Source organism: Carcharhinus amblyrhynchos, chromosome 2 (genome assembly GCF_965287045.1).
Source record: "Carcharhinus amblyrhynchos chromosome 2, sCarAmb.v2.hapA, whole genome shotgun sequence".
NCBI classification, from domain to species: Eukaryota; Metazoa; Chordata; class Chondrichthyes; order Carcharhiniformes; family Carcharhinidae; genus Carcharhinus; species Carcharhinus amblyrhynchos.
In genome coordinates, this window is record NC_137325.1 from 87,240,859 (window position 1) to 87,264,289 (window position 23,431).

At 41.9% G+C, this 23,431-nt stretch overlaps 1 protein-coding gene across 15 annotated transcripts in view; it reads left to right on the forward strand.

The window, feature by feature from the left end:
- Window positions 1-22,403, forward strand: part of LOC145356152 (poly(rC)-binding protein 3) — a 238,112-nt gene extending 215,709 nt beyond the window's left edge. For 5 of the 15 annotated variants that reach the window (XM_080208805.1, XM_080208791.1, XM_080208784.1 and 2 more), the window contains 2 exons: window positions 14,902-15,262; window positions 20,466-22,399. In XM_080208805.1, the coding sequence (XP_080064931.1) occupies window positions 14,902-15,250 (349 nt within the window). In that variant the 3' untranslated portion in view covers window positions 15,251-15,262; window positions 20,466-22,399. Of the gene's footprint in view, window positions 1-6,655; window positions 11,809-13,620; window positions 13,767-14,901; window positions 15,263-18,427 lie in introns of those variants that run through there. The other 10 variants (XR_013889097.1, XR_013889107.1, XM_080208765.1 and 7 more) reach the window with 8 other exon arrangements.
- The last annotated feature ends 1,028 nt before the right edge of the window (window positions 22,404-23,431 follow it).

A 23,431-nucleotide genomic window follows, 5' to 3' on the forward strand; every position in this document is an offset into this window, starting at 1 on the left:
GCTGAAAGCCTTGGACACTGCCAAGCCTATGAGTCCTGAGAATATTTAGCGAATAGTGCTGAAGACCTGTGTTCCAGAACTTGCTGCATCCCTAACCAAGCGGTTCCAGTAGAGGTACAGCACTGGATTCTACCCAGCAATATAACAAGAAGCCCAGGTATGTCCCGTACACAAAAACAGGACAAATCTCACCAGGCCAATCATTGTTCCAATAGTCTGCTCTAGATCAACAAAAAAGTGATGGATGGGGTCATCAACAGTCATATCAAGTAGTACTTGCTCAGCAGTAACATGCTCAGTGACACTTATTTTGTGTTCTGCTAGGGCCATTCACTTCATTACAACCTTTGTTCAAACATGGCCAAAAGAGCTGAACTCCAGAGGTGAGGTGAGAGTGATTACCCAAGAAGCTTGAAATCAAGGCTATATTTGACTGAGTATGGCATCAAGGAGTCCAATCAAAATTGGAGTCAATAGGATTCAGGGTGAAATCTCTGTGCTGGTTGGAGTCAAACAAAGCACAAAGGAAGATGATTGTGGTTGTTGAAGAACAGACATTTCAGCTGCATGACATCACTGCAGAAGTTCCTCAGGGTAGTGTCTTAAGTCCAACTATCTTCAGTTGCTTCTTCAATGATCTTTCTTTAATTGTAAGGTCAGAAGTAGGGATGTTTGGCGATATTCTGCGCCATTCACGACTCCTCAGATAGCGAAGAAGCTCATGTCCAAATGCAGCAAGGCCTGAATAATATCCAGGCTTGGCTGACAAGTGGCAAGTAACATTTGCAGTACACAAGTGCAGGGCAATAACCATCTCCTACAAGAGAGAATCTAAGCATTGACCCCATGACATTCAATGGCATTATCATCATTAAATCCCTCACTATCAATATCCTGGGGGCTACCATTGATCAGAAACTGATCTGATCTAACTATATCAATATTGTGGTTACAAGAGCAAGTCAAAAGCTAGTGCTAGGGTATCAAATTTATTATGAAGTCAGACTAGACCCCAACAATTTTTCTAGTTTGGCACAAATGTGAGGGTAGAATGTTTCCACTGACAAACTAGGGAGCTTTTATCAAAATAACTTTACTTAGCAACACAGTTTAATTATAACAAATTAATTAGCTTAACTTTTAACAATTGAACAATACTTAAACATGTCAAGGTACAATTCTTAATTTCTCCTCAAATTTGACCTTGGTTAGCTCCCTCTTCATGCCTTCCAAGTCAGCCCTCTTCTGATTCAGAAATTCGACTTCATTTTTTTTATACCTAAGGTATGATCTCAGAACCATTAATACAATTTTTTGTTATTCCACTGGAATTAAACAACATAATTGTGAAATAATATTTTATGCTACCATGATGGCTTCTTTGAATGTGTCATTGCATCTTCAGGGCATCAGAGTGAAGCTTAACAGCCTTCAGCATATTCTCATTTAATTAAAAGTGAAATGTAGTCAAATCCCACTAAAGACAACAAAATGGGACAAAGAGAATTGCATGCGCCTGTCAGAAATACTAAAGAAGCAGTAAGTTACATCATTAAAATAGCTGCAATTTACAGGTTATGGAAAGGAGAGACTTAAAATATAACATGATGTGGAGATGCCGGCGTTGGACTGGGGTAGGAACAGTAAGAAGTCTTGGTGTTGTGAGACTTCTTACTGTAAAATATAACAGCAGGCAATGCACCCATCGCACAAATTGTATTAAAAGAATTGTTCTATTTATTTTCTCAGTATCAATGTTTTATCAGCTTTTTTGAAGTAAGCTACTGGTTAATTGGATTTCTTATATGAATTCTTACTTGAAAGGAGACAATCAGAATAAGGAAACTCTGCACCTCTTTCCAGTGTATAATAAGGAATTAATTTTCTTGTGATAACAAAGTTGTTCAAACATAATTCCAAGAAAATGATACATCCAGATGTTTACTTTTTTTTGTAAATTGAATTTAGATAGATTAACACAAAAGCTTCTGACATTAAGGAATATAACTTGCATGTCTCATACCTCAGTTCTGTGCTCAAAATAGATGAGGCAAGTAGAGCTTAGTATGCTGAGATAATGGGGGGGAGAATTAGCAAAGGTGTCTACTCCTGATCATGATTTAACAATCCCAATTTAGAAGCACACACTGGGAAAGGACAAGATTGAGCTTGTTTGTGATATCCACTATGGGTAATCAACTTGTCAACCGACATAGAGTACTGAAAGGCTTGGATAGAGTGGATACAGGGAAGATGTTTCCATTAGTTGGGGAGACTAGGATCTGAGGGCATAGCTCAGAATAAAGAGATGGCCCTTTAGAACTGAGATGAGGAGGAATTTCTTCAGCCAGAGGGTGGTGAATCCATGGAATTCATTGCCACAGAAGGCTGTGAAGACCAGGTCATTAAGTACATTTAAGACAGAGATAGATACATTCTTGATTGGTAAGGAGATCAAAGGTTATGGAGGGAGAAGGCAGGAGAATAGGATTGAGAAATATATCAGCTGTGATTGAATAGAGCAGACTCAATGGGCTGAATGGCGAGCTGAATGTACAGGGCTATCTAGTGTTTAGGAAGGATAGGCAGGAGGGAAAAGGGGGGGGGCGTAGCTCTGCTGATTAAGGATAGCATCACGGTGGTAGCAAGGGATGATAATGGAGCCAAGGAGCAGAGGGTGGAATCGTTGTGGGTGGAGATTAGGAACAGCAAAGGGAGGAAGACACTGGTGGGTGTCGTCTATAGGCCCCCGAATAATGATCTGGAGGTGGGGCGGGCTGTTAATGCGCAAATAAGTGCAGCGTGCAGGAATGGGACGGCCGTAGTTATGGGGGATTTCAATCTGTATATTGATTGGTCGACCCATGGTGGACGCGGGGGGCTCGAGGAAGAGTTCTTGGAATGCTGCCGGGATAGTTTCCTCGAACAGTGTGTGTTGGAGCCGACAAGGGAGCGAGCTATCTTGGATCTGGTGCTATGTAATGAGGCGGGTAGAATTAGGGACCTTGTGGTGAAGGATCCTCTTGGGGAGACTGATCATTGTATGGTGGAGTTTCTGGTGCAGAAGGAGGAGGAGAAAGTGGGTTCCCGGACACGCGTCCTCTGTTTGAATAGAGGGGAGTACGGTAGGATGAGAGAAGAATTGGCAAATGTGGACTGGGGGAGCGCGTTGGAGGGAGGGTCTGTTGAGGAGCAGTGGAGGATCTTTAAGGAGATCTTTCTTGGTGCTCAGCGGAAATTTATTCCGATGGTCAAAAAGGACAGTAGGAAGAGAGGTAATAAGCCTTGGATAACGAAGGAGGTGAAGGAAAGTGTTAAATTAAAAGCGGAGGAATTTAGAGTAGCTAAGAGTAGTGGGCGAGAAGAGGATTGGGAGAGGTTTAAATGTCAACAAAAATTGACAAAGAAGTTGATAAAGAAGGGTAGGAGAAACTATGAAGCTGGGCTAGCGCTTAATATAAAAAAGGATAGCAAGAGTTTTTATAAATATATAAAAAGGAAGAGGCTGGCTAGGGTGAATGTTGGTCCTTTAGAGGATGAGAAAGGGGACCTAGTGGTAGGGGATGAGGATATGGCTAAGGTATTGAATTACTTTTTTGTTTCTGTCTTCACGGAGGAGGACGTGAATAATTTGCCGGGTGTTAGCGATGGAAAGGTGGTAGGACTGGAGGGTCTTAATGACATTACTGTTACTAGAGAGGCGGTGCTTGACAGACTGGAGGGGCTGATTGTGGACAAGTCCCCAGGACCGGATGGAATGCATCTGAGGGTTCTGAAAGAAATGGCGGAGGTTATAGTGGATGCCTTGGTGGTTATTTTCCAGACGTCGCTGGATTCCGGGGAAGTGCCGGATGATTGGAAAACGGCTAATGTTACGCCGTTGTTTAAGAAGGGTGCCAGGCAAAAGGCAGGGAATTATAGGCCAGTTAGTTTAACGTCTGTGGTAGGTAAAATGTTAGAATCTGTCATTAAGGAGGAAATTGCGAGGCATCTTGAAGGGAATTGCTTGATAGAGCAGACGCAGCACCGTTTCATTAAAGGGAAGTCGTGTCTGACAAATTTACTGGAGTTCGATGAGGACGTGTCTAGGGCGGTGGATAGAGGAGAGCCGGTGGATGTGGTCTTTCTAGATTTTCAGAAGGCGTTTGACAAAGTACCTCACAAGAGGTTATTGCAGAAGGTCGAGGGACATGGAGTTGGGGGTAGGGTGTTAGCGTGGATAGAGGATTGGTTGTCAAATAGGAGGCAGAGAGTGGGAGTCAACGGGTGCTATTCGGATTGGCAGATGGTGACTAGTGCAGTGCCCCAGGGGTCGGTGCTGGGGCCTCAGCTTTTTACCATTTATATAGATGACCTGGAGGAGGGAACCGAGTGTAGGGTGTCGAAATTTGCTGATGACACCAAGATTGGGGGAACGGCAAATTGTGCGGAGGGTGTGGAGAGTCTGCAGAAGGATCTAGATAGGCTGGGCGAATGGGCCAGGAAATGGCAAATGGAATTTAATGTTGGCAAGTGTGAGGTGGTCCACTTTGGTAGGAATAATGGTAGGAAGGACTATTACTTACGGGGCGAAAAACTGCAGCAGGCGACGGTGCAGAGGGACCTCGGGGTCCTTGTGCATGAGTCGCAAAAACCCAGCTTGCAGGTGCAGCAGGTGGTCAGGGAGGCGAATGGGATGCTGGCCTTCATAGTGAGGGGGATTGAATATAAAAGTAGGGAGGTCTTGCTGCCGCTGTATAGGGCATTGGTGAGGCCGCAGCTGGAGTACTGTGTGCAGTTTTGGGCGCCGCACCTGCGCAAAGATATTTTGGCCTTGGAGGGAGTGCAGAGGAGGTTTACTAGGCTGATACCGGAGTTGAGGGGGTTGAGCTATGAGGAGAGGCTGAATAAACTGGGCTTGTGCTCATTAGAGTTTAGAAGAATGAGGGGAGATCTCATTGAGACGTATATGATGATGAATGGGATGGATAGGATAGAGGTGGAGAGACTCTTCCCGCTCAAAAAAGATAGTAGGACTAGGGGGCACAGCCTCAAGATAAAAGGGGGGCGGTTTAGAACGGAGTTGAGGAGGAACTTCTTCACTCAAAGGGTGGTGAATCTCTGGAATTCTCTGCCCGTTGAAGTGGTGGAGGCTGCCTCGCTAAATATTTTTAAGACGCGGGTTGATGGGTTTTTGATAAGCGAGGGGATTAAGGGTTATGGGGAGAAAGCGGGAAAGTGGAACTGAGCAGCGACAGATCAGCCATGATCTTATTGAATGGCGGGGCAGGCTCGAAGGGCTAGATGGCCTACTCCTGCTCCTATTTCTTATGTTCTTATGTTATGTCATATGGTCTTATGCCCTATTAAAGCCACTAAGTAAACAATGATGTTTTGGGTGAGGCACTGCAAGCTGACCATTGTTTTCAAAAGGGAACTAAATATAGAAAATGATGGCAGAATCATCAAGAAATTAAAAATTGAAAAGGAGAGAACTTACAAACACACAGTATTGGCTAAAAAAGATTATTCTATTTTTCTGCTTTGTGGGAGTTTTTAATGTATAAACAGCTAATCTTTAGTTGTTCAAGCCTAATATTTATAAGTATATTCTCTTGCTAACTGTCAGTGAAGTGCCACCAAACATAGAATCATAGAAAATGATAGCATAAGACAGCCATTTGACCAAGTCAGACTGTTGCTGAGTGTTTTTGACCACATGAGGCATTTAAGTTTTTTTATTCTTTCATGGACTGTGGGCACCACTGGCTAGTCATGATGTGGGTATGCCGGCGTTGGACTGGCGTAAACACAGTAAAAAGTCTGACAACACCAGGTTTTAGTCCAACCTAAAACCTGGTGTTGTCAGACTTTTTACCACTGGCTAGGCCAGCCTTTGTTGCCCATCCCTAATTGCCTTTGAGAAGGTGATGCTGAGCCACCTCCTTGAACCCTTCAGTTCATGTCATTTGGGTACAGACACTTCGATTAAGAAGCATATTCCAGGATTTTGATACAGCCATACTGAAGGTCCGGCAACATAATTCTAAGACAGGACCGTGTATGGCTTAGAGGGGAACTTGCAGTTAGTGGTGTTCCCATGCATCTGTTGCCCTTATCCTTCTGGATGGTGGAGGTTGTCGGTTTTGATATATGCCATTATATTTGTCGGTTTCTGGTATATGCTGCCACTGAAAGTCAGTGATGGAAGGAATAAAGGTTATAGGTAGGATGCCAATCAAGTGAGTTGTTTTGGCCTGGATGGTGTCTGTTTTAATTGTTGGAGGCAAATGGAGAGTATTCCATCACACTCCTTATTTGTGCCGTGTAAAAGTAGGTAGGCTTTGGGGAGTCAGGAGGTGAGTTACTCACTACAGAAGCCCCGACGTCTGACCTGTTCTTGCAGCCCCAGCATTTACATGCTTGATTTTTATGTAAATGACTGCCATTCTTCCACTTACTTTTCCTGCCTATCAATATGCCTCTTTTAAACACAATAATTGAATTACATTATGAAAGTATACATGGAATCTTCTTCAGCAATAGTTTATGACAAGAGGGTTTGATGATTTAACCACTCTCTGTTGAAATATTTTAAAATTATTTCCTTTTAAATTATTTTCTGATTATTTCACTGGTGTGCCTTCTCATCTTTCACCTATCGTGTATTACATAGGATTACATGGAAGGAGCAGCAAGAAACAGACCCGCTAACCCAAGAGGTCCATGCCACTGTTTGTGATGCAAATAAGCTACGTCCCACTCAACTTTTAATCCCATCAACATATCAGCCTATTCCTTTCTTCTTTGTGTTTATCTAACTTCCCATTAAATGCATCTATGCTATTCACATCTACTAGGGAGTTCTATATCCTAACAACTCCTTGGGCAGGAACTGCTCAAGTCCTAACTGCAATTGCGATGTAGGACTTGGCTTGCCGCTCTATTGCTTGAAATACAATGCTTAGGCCACAAAATCTGTACCAGCAAATCCCCTTTGTCCCATGCTACACACATACAGCAGCACATTCCCCTCATTAAGCCCTTTCAAGTTCATGACAAGGAAAACTGACAACCACACGTGCTGACTTATGTACCACAGGGCAGTGAGGCAGAACCTCAAGACCTCAGGAGTTCCCCTTTGGAACAGGTTATATGGAGCTGCAGCAGAGAAGATTATAAGACATAGGAGCAGAATTAGACCACTTGGCCCATCGAGTCCGCTCCACCATTCAATCATGGCTGATATTTTTCTCATCCCCATTCTCCTATCTTTTCCGTGTGAGAGTCATGCACGCACCCTGCACCTAGGGCAGGTCAGCAATTAGGACAAAACCTGTCATCCTCTGTGCCTTTAGTCTAGCATATGTCCAGAATGAGTTAAACTGGTTTAGCCTGATGAGAGCATCAGTGATTTGGTATATGCACCCCGACCTGCCCCACGTGTCAGTTCTGGACCTCAGAATGAGTCTGGGAGGTGTGTCGAAGGTCAAAAATGCCACTTGGGATCCTTAGTTGCAGGTCTTTTTAGAGGATATAAAGCCTAGCTTTTGGGATAGGCACAGCCATGTCCAGTAATGTTTCTCAGTCGTGTTCAAGTCCATGACCTGTTGCAATGGACTCTTTTGGGTTGGGAGTGCCTCGCTCTTCAACACATCTTGCGAGTACTCAGCATCTTGACTCCTCCCATCCTTGGATCCCTGCACAAGATGCATGAAGCATTTCAGGCTGCTGCTGCACCTGTGTCTGTCTGTATTGGAGATAGTCTGAAGCTGCACCCATGAGAACATGAAGAATTTTAAACAGGGTACCTGACAGATGAAGGTTCTGAAGCTGCATTGGATATGTGATGCTGACAGGTCTGCAGATGTGCTAGCTGTGGACTGTAAAGCTACTTCTGTGGACCCCCACAGTCCCTGGGTCAGCAGGCAAACATTAGTTTTAAGAACGAAATGCTGCAACAAAGTTGCTCTAAACCAGTTTTCTTTTTATTCATTTGTGGCACATGGGTGTTGCTGGCTGGCCAGCATTTATTCCCCATCCCTAGTTGCCCTTGAAACTAAGTGGCTTGCTAGGCCATTTCAGAGGGCATTTGAGAATCAACCATGTTGCTGTGGCTCTGGAGTCACATGTAGGCCAGACCAAGTTAGCAGAGCAGATTTCCTTCCCTAAAGGCCATCAGAGAACCAGATGGATTTTTCTGACAATCAGCAATAGTTTCACAGTCATCAGTAAATTCTTAATTCCAGATATTTTTTATTGAATTCAAATTCCATCATTTGCCATGGTAGGATTTGAATCCAGGTCCTCAGAACATTAGCTGAGTTTCTGGATTAATAGTCTAGCAATAATACCATTAGGCCATTGTCTCCCCTTAAGAATGAATTCCTGCACTCTTCCCAGCCTGGCAAAAATGGCTATGACTCAATGGGCGAGACGTGCTTTTGTAAGATCCACAAAAGACACTACTGTAAATGAAAAGACCTTGCTTTTAGAAAAATAAATTTCCTGAATCATTTTATAATGACACCACAATGTCAGTGGATCTGACCCCAACCCACAAAAAGATCACATGATTAACAGGATTGGGAAGGGAGAGGAAATTCTTTCTTAGAGGCAAAATCTAAAGGATTTCAAGGCCTGAGTTTTACACTTGTGGAGTGTGCATGATGTAATCCTGAACATGTGTAAAATGGTGCCTGATGAAGTCAGGAAGGCATTCCAATGTCATTGCGCCATCTGATGATATTTCAGTCAAAACTGCACTCTCCAACAATTCATGAGTCAGTTAGGGTCATTAAAATGACAATTGTCCAGGACGTCATATGGCCCTTGCACTTGGCACATAGACCGAGGCGGCATTTGTGTTTTTAATGGATTTTCCATCCAGGGTGGACTAAAAGGCCCATAGCAGACTCCATGGTGAATAGGTAGGAGTTTTACTGTGAGTGGCATGCGACTGCTGTATTGATAGTTTCTAGCAACATAGTGTTGTTCTGGAAAGCTTTCACATTTATTAGGATTTTCAGAGGCCTTCAACCAAAAATCCCCTTCAGCGCAGAGCCATATGGAAACATCAGCACAAAAATGAGCACTGTGTACTCTGCTGGAGGGACTGCCTCAGAAGAAGAGAAGAGGGCCAGAAAGGAGAGGAGGCTAGGTGCAGCAGGCAGCATCCCAGAGTGTGACCCCTGGATTGGGAGGTGCAGCCAGATTCGGGGCAGTGCCAGCAGGAAGTGCCAAGCCTGAAAGATGTGCTGGTTAGGTGCATTGGCCATACTAAATTCTCCCTCAGTGTACCCGAATAGGTGCGGGAGTGCGGTGACTCAAGAATTTTCACAGTAACTTCATAGCAGTGTTAATTTAAGCCTACTTGTGATATTAATAAATAACCTTTAAACAAAGAATGGTTCAGAGAAGGCCCCATTATCTAGCAGACAGGATACTACAGGTAGCACTCTTGCTTCCTAGACACGTTTGAGGTTCAGGTTTACTGTCTCTCCAGGGAGATTGTCAACTTCAAATGTCAGATGATTAATCCAACTATGCAGCTGGACAGAAGCTGGGGAGAGCTATAATCAAAGTCATTCCTTCACAAGGACTGTAATTGAGAGGACCATAGGGCTACTCAAGACAAGTTTCCACTGCTTGGATTGATCAGGGAGATCACTTCAATAGTCTCTTGAGTGTTAAGGTACCAGATCAGAAACTCTAAATTATATGATGAAGCCAGACTAGATCCCAACAATTTTCTATTTTGGCATTAATGTGAGGATAGGATATTTCACTCCAGACATACAAGCCTCTTAGTTTGTCCTTAGAATTATCTGAAGACACTTCATTTAATAGCACGGTTTAATTATAACAAACAAACTAGCTTAACCTTTAACAGTTGAACATTACTTAAAAATGCAAGATGCAATTCTTAACTGCTGACCTATTACTGAGTTCCAATCAAGCAAAATTTTCCTTATAGACTTAAATGTCTTTTTAAAATTAGTTAGGAAAACACAGGCGTACTTGCGTGTCTTAAATTAATAGTGCGAGAGCTTTCAGGCCACCTCTGGAGAAAGAGACAGAGAAACTTTTTCTGGAAACCCAGGCAACAACTGCTTGCATTTTTAAAATGAGAACTAAACTGAAACTAGACTTTCCTGCAAGTTTAGCTCCTTTCATTAATCAAGTGACTCAATGCCTATCAATCAACCCAATCACAAGTCACAGAACTCGGCGTACCTCGTCTTAAATCTCAGGAGAACCTAAATAAACAAAAGGTCCATTAACGCTACAAAGTAACACATTCCTTAGCTAAAACCAGTTATTAGCCTGCCACCTTAGCATCTGTTGCATGTTTACCTAACAAAACAAAGCAAACCTGCATTACACTCAAAATATACAAAAATAGCACAGTTTCATCACATTGAGAACATCTCACCTATTGTTGCTGCACACTGCACAATCTGGTGCTGCAATGGGAGAAACCATTGGAGGATGAAAACAGTTACTCCACAGGCTGCAGAGGACGACTCAAATGCTAGGTCTGAGGAGGAGCCAGAGAGACCCAGGGTGAGGAGCAGAATGCCAAAGTGAGGATCCTTATGGGAGGCAAAGAGATCAGTGAGACCTTGATTCAGAGGACTTTCAACTAAACATCCGAAGTGTGGATTGAAGGTGATGATGAGAGGGATGACACTTTACTAACCCTCCCTGATAAGGCCATCCTGTCACCTTTGAGTCAAGGTCCATCCTCATAAAGTTTGCAGTTCTTCTTCTGAGTCACATGGTTTTCCTGGGCCCAACACCTCTCAAAATCATGAAGAACAATCAGGCCATTATACATACTGAAATGTTTATATAGTGAAGCAAAGAATATGTATTAAGCAGAACACATGCCAAGGAGACTTGATTCACCCAATGATAACCCCTGTTGTGCTCTTAGTGACTTTAACTTCCAATTGCGAGTGCTGGTCTTGGTGCCACTCTATAATGGAGGATGTGCATTTAGAGCTGAGAGGCAAAGCTGTACTAATGCTTCATGTGGGCTCCTCTAAAACAGAGACCATGGTGTGCAAAAGCTCAACCTAATCTAACAGTGCATTTGCCACCCAGTGGACAACTCCAGAGGCTCACCATCTACCTTGGACTCAGCATCGTCCTCGTGTCCAGCAATCCTCTGACTGCTGGCACCTTGTGGAATCTCTGCCTTCACCAGCTCCTCAGGCAAATATGAAGTGTCTTCACCATTGTGCACTACCATCTGATCTGAAATACTTATGGCCACTGACATGTTTGTATTTGCATTGGTGCTTGGTGCAGGGGGAAGTTTGATGTGGATGCATCCGTGAGTGGCTGCTCTTTGCGGTCAAGGGAGGGTCTACCTGGTGTCGTGAGGATGGTATATCCGAGGGAGAAAGAGAAAACGTTGTTAGCGAACATCACTGAGTCTTTGAATGCATTCTGATAGTTTTTCGCAATGGACAGCTGCCTCAGAGGGACATTGTGAATGATGCTTAATGCAGATATTGATTTGAACATCTGCTTTCAAATGCCACTGCATCTACATCTCTTATACATTCCCACAGTCTCTTCCCTGTCTACTGGACTCCTACCTTCCTCTGAGATCCCTGCCTCTTCAAAACATATGGACCTGGCTCCATGTTGACAAACTAATTTCAGAGCTTCCTCCTCTACCTGCATCAAAATCAGGAGATTGGGCACACTATTCATCCTTGCTCCTGAGCTTCATGACTTCATCTCCTGTAAAGTCAAAAGTGCTTTCATCAGTTACCCTTCCAAATGCCAGACTAAACCTGTCTCCACCCCCACTTTCCCCCCTCCCCCCTGTTCCCCACTTTCCCTCCCCCCTCCCCCCTCCCCTCCACCCCCCCCCTCCCCCCTCCCCCCTCCCCTCCCCCCTCCCCCCCCTCCCCTCCTCCATGCACACCTCACTCTTGCATACATTCAAGCCAACCAGCACATATTCTTGAGTCTTTCAAGGCACAGGGCTTTGTGCCATCTAACACTCTGCATTTCATCCCCTGTGAGCATCAACATGTCCTGTCACCCACTAAGACATCTATACACAATTACAAGTGGACTCGGTACTCAATCTGGCAGACGGCAGAAGGTCATTGAACCTTTTCCTGCACTGGAGCCAAATGCAATGCACAACATCATTCCTGCTTATATAGGCAGCCACCTCCATCCATGTCTTTATTTGATGAGGTGGCTTCCTCTTACCATCTTGCAGGATCAATATATCCCACTGGGCATTCTCAACTTCCAGAAGAACATGTAGGCCTTTATCAGAAAAAAAAGGTTTGGGAGACATTACCTTCCTACCTGCAATGGGCTGTAGGCCTGAGGCCATAATTACTGCTCATAAGAACATAAGAAATAGGAGCAGGAGTAGGCCATCTAGCCCTTAGAGCCTGCCCCGCCATTCAGTAAGATCATGGCTGATCTGTCGTGGCTCAGTTCCACTTTCCCGCCTTCTCCCCATAACCCTTAATCCCCTTGCCTATCAAAAACCTATCTGCCCGCGTCTTAAATATATTTAGCGAGGCAGCCTCCACCACTTCAACGGGCAGAGAATTCCAGAGATTCACCACCCTTTGAGTGAAGAAGTTCCTCCTCAACTCCGTTCTAAACTGCGCCCCCCCCCCCCCCCCTTATCTTGAGGCTGTGCCCTCTAGTCCTACTGTCCTTTCTGAGCGGGAAGATCCTCTCCACCTCTATCCTATCCATCCCATTCATCATCTTAGTATCTGCTCAGATGCAAATAATCCATCCAAGCACTGACTGACTCGTGTACAGCTCCGTCATGCTCCTGATCATCCCCTGGAAGCCTCAAGCTCTCTGACCATTTTTACATCTGCCTCCAACCCCTGGAACCCCAATGGATGTAGCATCCATCCTGCTCCCACCCCCTGTGACAATGCTGAGCCAGTCTCAGTGTGCATTTCATACTAGCTGGCTGCGAATTGGCAGCCAATATGAATTCATTGACTGGAGTCAATCATGGGTGGAAGCAGATATCCACTTCCAAGCCCACTGATTGCACTCTCATTGCCAAGCACAAAATTCAGGCCCAGGTTTCATGACCCCATTCCCACTTCCAACCAGAGATGAAAATCTGCTCCAATATCTCTGCTTTTCAATTCTATCCTTCTATAAACCTCATATAATGTATAATATAGTGTTTTTTTTCTGCAACATATTTCCCACAATAACACTTTTAGACTCCTGATAGCAGTAGTCTATGCATAGACTCATACAGCAGGAACACGGATCAGTCTTCAATAAATTATTTTCATTGTCTTTCTTTTATAAACTATTCAGCAGGATACAGTCCTGACCTTTGAGAAAATGCTGGTAAAAAGGTTATACTAGTTAAATGTTGTTTATACTTCAAAATTAATATATAACTGAGAGACTGTACAGTCAAACCTCTTTATAACCAACTTGGTTATTACAAACCTTCCATCAGAACAGTTTTCCTTTCTGCTGAGGTATTGAGTTGAATCCCTGTTAAAACCAGACAACTGTTTCTCAGTGGTTCGCAGCTCAGCTCCCACATTTGCAATGGTTTTTACCCCGTTATTATGAGCTGGTCAGCTGTCATTGTTTTGACACTCACAGGAAGTGCGCAATGACATCATCAGGCATGGTTCCAGTCCATGTGCGACAGTTGGAAAACCCAGTGCAGCAGCTGTGTCTGTGGTAAAGGCTCAACCCTCGATAGAATGAAGCCCCAATGAGAAGAACTACTTGGCCAGTCCCCATGGGTTTGTAATAACGGGGTCTGACTGTATATTGTTAATATCCCCAAGTTGCATTTTAGAAAACTTAAATAAAAATGTAATATTAAATAGATAGTACAAAATTTGTGTAAGAATAGTAATTTGGTACAGTGCCTATTCTAATAAGGTTTTTAGAACACTATTCTTGAATTCATAGTTCCAGCAATAACGTGTACTGTAAAGTGAAAAGGAAGTTTTCATTGCTTGCTGTAAAATTTAATGTGATAGAAATAGTCAAGTGTTGAGCTGTTAGTAAGCATGTTATTATAGTGTAATAATTTTATAATTTTTCATATTTAAAATTTAGTCAACTGATCTTTTGCACATTTGCTTACATCTAATAGTGTACACCATTATATATTTATATTTGTTATATCAACATGAAATGTAAGAAAATGTTGTTTTAATTTATTCTTTATACTTCAGTAATTTGTTAGAGTATCTTTGCATTTAGGATTAGTACCCTTGTAAAAGTTTGGCTTACAAAGAATAATTGCATATTTCCAATTGATTTTAATTCTCACCTGATTCAATCTATTTTTCAACAATACTGCAACAGTTACATTTGTACTTTATTGAAACAGGAAATCCAAAATTCACAACTTTTAAGAAATAATGTGGTTTCATTTTCATTATAATTCAACAAAACAATCTTTAAAGTCATAAAACAACTTAAACAAGAGTACTTACAATATTGCAGTTTATTAGCTGAAAATTTTTGAAAGCCTTTCCAATTCGGATGTGTTTCTTCATGCTGGAGATTAAACCTCAATTATTTTAAATTCTTGGTCTTTAAGTTTGCTTTTCCATCATTAGTCATTATGTACATTTCCTCAGATTAATTTCATTCATAATATCAAACCTTTAATTTGAAAAGACTTAAGAGTCTCAGTAATGTTTCATCATCAAATCATAAAATACCCTTTTGTTATTTCTCTTCTTTAACACATAACATGTTCCCCCCTTGATCCTCATCTCTCCTTTCTTTCCTTCCAATTGCCTCTTCCATATGTTGACCAATCTAATCCCATCCCTCTGTGTTTGCTCCTGTTCTTCCTTCCTTCCTCACCCTGGCTGGACCTACCCAACTGTTTGTTCCTGTTCCTCTCTTCATTTGCAGCTTAGAGATGGCTAAAGTCAGCACCCAGACTGCTTCCGTCACGAACCCTGTTGACCTGAACGTGAACCTCTCTCAGTCTGCTACCCCTACCTCAACCCCCACCTCTGTGGCTGTTTTGGCAGCAGCAGCAGCTGCCTCCATGGTTAATGTGAATCCCCCTTCCCCTTTACCAACGCCCCACTATGCCGTTCCTGTCTCCAGTCTGCTTGGCATGAAAACTGTCCCGCTTCTGGCACTTAATGCCACGGCCGCTACAGGGGGCCCAGGGAGTTTATCTACTTATACTCCCAAAATTCCTTCGACGAGTGGGGTTAAGAAATCTGACCGGCAGAAGTTTGCTCCGTATTGAAGGGATATGAAGGCAGGTTTTCCAGTTTCTACCAAATCATATGGTTGATATAGATACTAAGGAAACATTTTAAACTTTTATAATTTCTAATGTAACAGTTGAGACCTAAAATTGTCTTCCACCTTCCATGACTATTAACAATATGATACAACTAGTTCCAACAGCTCACTGACTTATTAGTTTAAAGAAAGAACTGTTTTCCCACAGTCTGAAATGAAATGATTAAGAATTGTAGTTGAAGAGGATCAGTGCACTAATTGTACAACTGATACCCATTGACAATAGAGAACAAATGAGAAAGAACTTTTACAAAGACATATATGAATCAGCAAATTATCACAATTTTCCACCAGATGAGAGAAAAATTAGAAAAATATCTAAATCTAAGAAGCATTGAAACAGAACTGTAAACCTTGTGAAGTAAACTTTTATCTTTGCTGTCAGGGTGTGAAACGTAGCGTTTAGTTTAGTGGCTGTGCTGGAAACTGGAAAACTGGTGGCACCCCTGCCGCAGCAATTTCTGGGAGCCTCAGTGGTATTACATGTGAGCTACCTGCCTGATACTGGAGTCTTCAAAGAATAAGCGCCTGCTCTGCTTAATCAGGAGTCCTCTCCCTGTCAGCCATCAGAGAGGGTGCCAACTTCTACTACCAGTAGTGGCAGGATGAAGCCCTTCACTGGCACTTAAATACCTCATTTGACTACTGGATAGGAAGATCATCCTCAACAATCCCCACTCCTAATTTAACTGGTAGGGGTTTGGAAAGACAATGGATACTTGTTTCCTGCCTTTCTGTTCAATTCTGCGGCATCTCCCCACCTCCCAGCCTGTTCCCAGCCAGGAGGGAAAGAATGTGGGGGCAGGCAGCAGGAGTTAAATGTATGGACAGAGAACAGAGGTGAATTGGGGAAGTTAAAATTGCATGCGCAATTGTCTCATTGTCCTTTCATTAGTATGACTGGATGAATAATTGGAGAGAGGAAGGCCCAGGCAAAAGTAGGTACCCCAGTAACAATCACATCATGGGCTTTACAAGGAACAGGGGAATCTCTTTTAGGGAACTCCATTGTGTCCATTGGAGGCAGCTCCCACAAAGACCAACAATTATTTGAGCCAAGACTTGCTCTCCAGCTGAGGGTTGGGAGTCTTGAACGTAAAAAAAGTTAATGCTGCTTCCAACCTAAAATAGCTAGCTCTTCAGTGGGCAAGCTTTCTGCCCATTTTTTTTAAATTTGGGGTGGGCTTGGGAAATATAATGCCCCACAAAACCCATCCCATGGAAATATAATTTGCAAGTTTTTTTGACTATTTTTTGTGTAGTTCCCAGTAATGCCTTTATAGATGATAGTTAGGTTGATCTAGCCCAAAAGGCACAGCTTGTGTGACTCACTGATGGAGTTAGTTAATCTCAGATGTGACAGCTGGAAACAGTCCACTATTGATCATAGTACCCTTGGGCCAGAAAGGGAAAAGGATGTGCCTGGGATATTGCAGCTTATTACTGTTAAATACCTTCAGCATAGACAATAAGCGAGGCCTGCCAGTATATACTGGCACTTGTGTGAAGTAGCAGTGTAACTTGTATATTCCAGCAAGAGTCTGTGCCTTTAGAGAAAGGAAGAACATTGGGAAAAATCCTCTTCCAAAATGACAGCAAAGCAGCAGCCTTACTCCTTTTGGTATTGTATAAATGGTTAAGATTTTTAAAATTGTCTCAGTCTGATAAACAAAGATTAGATTTACTATTGAGAGGGGAAAGTGATCACTGGGCTTGCTTGCCTCCAGGCAGACAAGTTGAGTGTATGTGAGAATAGGTCACCTATCTGTTCTCTTGACTGCAGAACAACACAAGAGAGGAGAAAACAAGAGGGAGATATCCTCACCAAAAAGTAGCTTCTTTGTAATCATATCACTTAGTGCTTATGCTGTTAATTCATCCAACCTATAGGACAAGACATGGAATTGTTGAATGTTTTGTGGAACAAGCAAACAAAGGATAATGGCATCCACTGTACTAAGAATGATGGTGGTAGGGCAGGGGAGTGAGGGTATCAAGAAGATTGGACAGGACTACCTGCATCCGAAGCAAGAAAACTGTTCTAAATTTAGTGGGACAGGGAAGGGCCCAAAATGAGAATTCAACTCACTGGTGACGTGATGTTAATTAGGCTTATTTATGAGCCACTTAAAGTTAACTATCCCTGAGCCCATTGGAATTTAATGGCAGCATGGGGATTTAACAGGTTTCACACAAGTTTCCTATGTCATTTGTTAAACGCTGTCAGGTTTCCTGTGTCGTATTGGTGGAGTGGAATGGTGGTGGGGTGAAGGGGGGTGTGGGCCCTCGCTGACAGGCACTCAAACCCTCATATACTACTGAAAGAACCAGCAACAGTAGGAGGGAGAATGAATCAGAGCTCCCATCAATTGCTTCAGTATGTCACTCCCTCCACCTCACCAGCGACCATCTCCTGCTACTCCCATCCTGTTGCACTTGCCTCAAGGGATTCAGCAATGGTCCTTGGTGCCACCACTTCTGGTGGTACTGCCAGCCATGGAGATCTGACTGGGTGGTAGCACTTGGGATCCAGCACTATTTACTTGCAATCAGGCACCTACCTGGCCAGTGTTAGGCCTCCCAGAGGGAAGTGACACAGGGAACCCACTCGTTCTTCAACCAATGGGTGTTTCCTTGGCCCATGAGCTAAATTTTGCCTAAAGTTGTGGAATCATTTTATTGAAAGTATGATTTTGACAGCTTGCCTGATGGCTTAATTTGCAAAACCATTTTAAAGTTTAGAAAGTCCCAGATCCAAATGTTATAATGTGTTGAGCAGAAGGAGATTTATATTGGCCTTCAGTACCCCTGAGGTATAGGAAAGAAATTCAGAAGAGAAAATGCTGGAAAATCTCAGCAGGTCTGGCAGCATCTGTAAGGAGAGAAAAGAGCTGACATTTCAAGTCCAGATGACCCTTTGTCAAAACTAAAAAGCATAGAAAGTGGGAGACAGAATACCATTCACACCCTTTATTCTCTCTATGGACAGCTATTAGCCACACAAACCAGAGGAAAAGACTGCTATGGCTCATCTTTCATTCCCTCCTCCTGCAGTATAAATACCTCCCACTTCCTATGCCTTTTATCTTTGACAAAGGGTTTTTTTCTCTCCTTACAGATGCTGCCAGACCTGCTGAGATTTTCCAGCCTCTTCTCTTTTGGTTTCAGATCCCAGCATCTGCAGAAATTTGCTTTTATTTTGAAAAGAAATTCAGCCTAGGTGCCTGCTCCTGATTACTGTCAATTCATTCCTAGTATAATGCTAACGTGAAAGTTCAATGAATACAAGATTGACTTGGGCTGTAAGACTCCAAATGGTCAAATTGACTATCATCTTTCACAAGGGCTGAATTTTGTCATCAGAGTGGGGATCCCAACCACAGGCCGAAAAGTCAGGAAATTCCTCTCTGAGTGAACAATCAACATCTCCAGCTGTGTTTTACTTCTGTCAGATGACTAATTGGCTGCCAACAGAGCTGCTGTCCCTTTAAAGGATGATTGCCCATCTGCAGAGCCTCTGGGAGTATTGGTCACTGATGGGACTGTGAATGGGAGAAGATAACGCTACGGAAGCCTGTCACCTTTCCAATTGTATAATTGGAGTTTATGGACACCAGGGCATCATTGAGAGGCAGGGTGGGTTAGTGAGGGCAGATAGTGCCATTCTTGCATGGTTGACCAATTTTTCCAAGGGACCCTCTGTAGACCGCATAGTTGCCAGACCTCACCTGATGCTGATAAAATATCAGCACTTAAATGGCTCAATTTGCCTCTGGACAGAGTGCTGTCCTGCACCTTCCCCACCCCTGGTAAAGTGTCAAGGGGACAGGAAGATGATGAGCAGTCTATTCTCTGCCTTCCCTCACCATTTTGCAGGTTCATCTGCCAAGGATGGGCTAGTAAATCTAGATGTGAAGAATAGCTATTTTGATAGTGTACTGGGGAGTCCTGTACATTACTCAGCACCTTCAGAAGTACAGGAAATGGGAAAAAGTGAGAAAACTAAAAGGTAGAAAGATTATTTGTTGATAGCAAAGAGATTTGTAACATAAGGTAATGTTGATCTTCACCACCTTAACAGTGATGCATATTTCTATGGGATGACAGTCAGAGGAGCTACAAAGGGTGGGTAGTTTGCAGTTTGGGGTTGAAGTATGACTATGATGCAGCAAAATACTGCAACTACTAGAAATCTAAAATAAAGACACAAAATGTTGGAAATATTCAGCATCCTCCAAGTTTAAGATTGATGATCACCCTTCATCTGAAAGAAGGTCACAACCTGAAATGCTAACTCTGTTTCTTTTCACAAATGCTGCCTGGTCTGCTGATTATTTCTGGCATTTTCTGTTATTATTTGTATTTTGATTCAATTGTTTTTACGATTCACAGTTCATATAATGCTACTGAAATGCAGTGACAATCATTTCAAAACTGGTGATTGTGGGGCGGGGGGGGGGAAATCTTCAATTTGATCATCTGCTGTGAGTTGTGTTAATTTGCTTGCATAAAGCAGAATATCAATGAATAAAACTAGAGGTGAAATGTATTGTTAATATGTGGTGGATGGTGGAGAAAATAGAATAGTATTGTATTGTGTTTGTGAGAATATAAATAAGTATGCTTATATGTTAGCAGTTAGGCAAGGGTTAAATGTGGTCTGAGATTAATTAGAAATCAAAAATTTGGTTGACCCTATCACAATTGATGTAATAGATTCATACAGCAACGCTGCAAAAACCTGAACTGTCTTATAAGCATCATGATCAAAACATCTTCGTTGTAGATCAAGATGCTTATCCAAAGATATGCCGGTTAGGTGGATTGGCCATGCTAAATTGCCCCTTAGTGTCCAAAAATATGTAGGTTAGGTGGATTAGTCATCGTAAATATGTTGGGTAATGGGGATTGGATGGAGGGGAGGGCCTGGATGGGATGCTTTTGTGGAGAGTGGGTGCAGACTCAATGGGCCGAATGGCCTTTTCCTGCACTGTAGCAATTCTATGGTTCTATGCAATTTCTAAGGCAATCAGATTATGAAGATCCCGAATTACATCCTAGTTGATGCTGAATTAACTGTCCTGAGGCAGATGGTAAGATCTTGAGTTACCAATGAGAAAAACTGCCCAGAGTTATTGCATTTGTTTTCTATCCAGCAACCCCTACTTGAAGTGAATATGTGTGGGATACAGGATGAAGACAGCTTTGGGCTCTGCTATGATGCCTCCTAACCAAATAGACTGTTGACACTCATTGTTCAAGTTCACCCATTGATAATTGCTACTTGGACATAGTACCTGAAAGGAAACAGCATCCATGGAACTATATCCCAAAGAATTAACATCTTCATGAGAGAATGAGAGGGGACAAAATTGTCAAATGAAAAGATATTTAGTCTCTCAAATTGTGTCAACAGTTAACTGTTAGTGGATTTTTATTATAAATTATATGGAAACAAATTGGGATTTGCATCATGGTTGGCATGGTGCTTAAAACATAAATTATATGATTGGAAAAAAGTTAGTAAATTCAACAGTGAATTAAATATCACCAAAATTACCCAGTTTTTATCTGTTGGAACAAGTTTATATTGCATTTTCTGTTTTATCCATTCATCCTTTTTTAAATTATTTTGGATCACTGATATAGTAATGTGATATTGTTTTAGTCACTGTTCTGAATTCAAAAACCCATTAACTTAACATGTTTATTCATCTTGCATCCTTTAAACCAATAGACAAATATTTAACTGTATCAAGTGTATTTGAATATACAATGAAAAAGAAGAAAATACAACTTAAGAAATGATATTTCAAAACCAGTCCTAGTATGCTGTTGTTTAGGACTATGCAACTTTAAGTATTACAATATATGTTATTGCTGTGTTCTGGAGTGCTCTACTATTTTAGCAAAGTTGCACTAATTTGTACTTTAGCGGTAGAACTGCTGTTCTTAGTGTTGCTTATTTTTAAAATGTTTTTGTTTGTTTCTTTGTATACAATGAAAAAAATATTTGGAAACACTGTCCAAGTACCTCAACTATTTAACAACTTGCTCATTTGAGAATTAATTTGTTAGAAAATGTATTCCAAAATTCTGTACAGTTCTTGAGAAAAACTGTCTGTTGAAAAACTGTCAGGATTTACCAATGAATCATGTACCTGGTTTATTGTATTTCAATAAGATTTTAAGCTTGAGAAGTATATTGTTTTTCTGTTTTTCTTGATTTTGTTCCTGCATTTTAGGCTGACGTCAGAAGTTTCTGGCCTGGGTGTTCCATAATGTATCCATCATTCAAACTGGTTTAATCACAATACAGAACATTTTCTATGGACTGTTACCTACAGAATAAAAGAAGAATCCCTACCATTTCTAACTCAGTTCTTGATATTGGGAAATAAATGCATTTGCTGTCTCAATGACAAAGTAATCTAACTCCTATGTTATTACATTACTGTTACAATTCTACACATTTTGTGGCTCGTATATTAATTAAATATTTTTCAAATATTTTGGTATTTGTTTTTTTAGCTACTCTCGTAATAAAGCATGGGCTGGCACACTCCAATTCTGTATATTCTTCATTGGCATTACAGTAAATTAAACATTATAATTGTTTTATAAATGGAAGGACACTTTAGAGAATCTAAAGCCTGCAAGCCAAATCATAAGATGGCAAGTTGGCAACATGCTTTTTACATGTTTGATTTAAATGTTTGTGGAAGTTTTATGTAATAAATGCTCAAAGTAATATTTGCACAGGCTTCTACAAAAACATTGGTTTCAGAGAGACTTTTATTCAATATCTATGTTAACTGTCTAAAAAAAGTTGAAATGACTAAAGGTCACCCATCATCCTTAATCATTAACATTTAACACTTACTAACAAAGTTATCATTAAGTTTCTGTGTCCTTTAGGGATCTCAAAGCCATGTATTGCCATCTTCATGAAGAATATAACTCTTGTTTGAACTTACTTGAATCTACTTTTCTTAAACCATGTGCTGGATTATACAGTCCTCCTGCATGGTGTCTGAGGATGTGTAGGTCATAAAATACAACGCATGGTCTTCCCACCACTTTCCTGCCTGACACCAACCTGTGTCCCACGTTATGGTGGGTAGGTGAGGTGGTTTGAAAATATGGTGAGGATCAATATCTTGGCAGGGGGGTGGCATGGTAATCATATTAAAGTATATATAATGAATGTAAATCAAGTTGGTCACATCACTGGCGAGGGGTACTGAAAATTCAAAATACAATCCCGCTGGTGAGATTTGGGACTTCCTAATCTTGAGTTCCCCACTGCCATTTACACGGACAGTGGGTGTTGGCTAAGATTGCTTCCCCCATATATTTTCAAATTCATTTTAAGAGGTCATAGAATCAGACAGTGCAGAAGAAATTGTTCAGCCCATCGCGTCTGCACTGACACATTAGAAACACCCAAACTCCCACCTAATCGCACCTGCCAGCACTTGACCCAGCGCCCTGAATGTGATGATGTGCCCAAGTGCTCATCTAGGTACTTTTTAAAGGCTGTGAGACAACCTGCCTCCACCACCCTCCCAGGCTGTGCATTCCAGATCGTCACCCTCTAGGTAAAAAGCTTTTTCCTCAGATTCTGCCTAAACCTTCTGCCCCTCACCTTAATTTTTAAGAAGTTAGATCATTAGGCTAAATGTTATGATTTATCATCTGTGTGGAGAACTTTGTATGGCAGTAGTTCAAAGGAATTTGGCTGTACTACAATCAGTGTACTGATTCATAAACTGAATTATTTTCTGGCATCTCAATGTCTGGACTCTCACCATGTGCTTATTGCCCAGCAGTTCTACTGTTTCCTTCTGTTGTGTGTTACCTTGACAGATAACTGAGACGACAAAATTTCAATGAATGTGTTGCACTTTGATTGTGTTTGATTGCTGTGCCTGTCAATAGCTCATAGTTGGAGGTATATGAAAGTAACAGGAGCTGAGTGTGAAACTGTTATCACTGGAATGGATGTGACATATAATGGTATAGTTGGATGTTGGGCGTGAGTCCTGAGAAAGTAGGTTGGGGTACAGAGAATTCAGCAGCTTAGAGGTAGATCATAAGAAATAAGAGCAGGACTATGCCC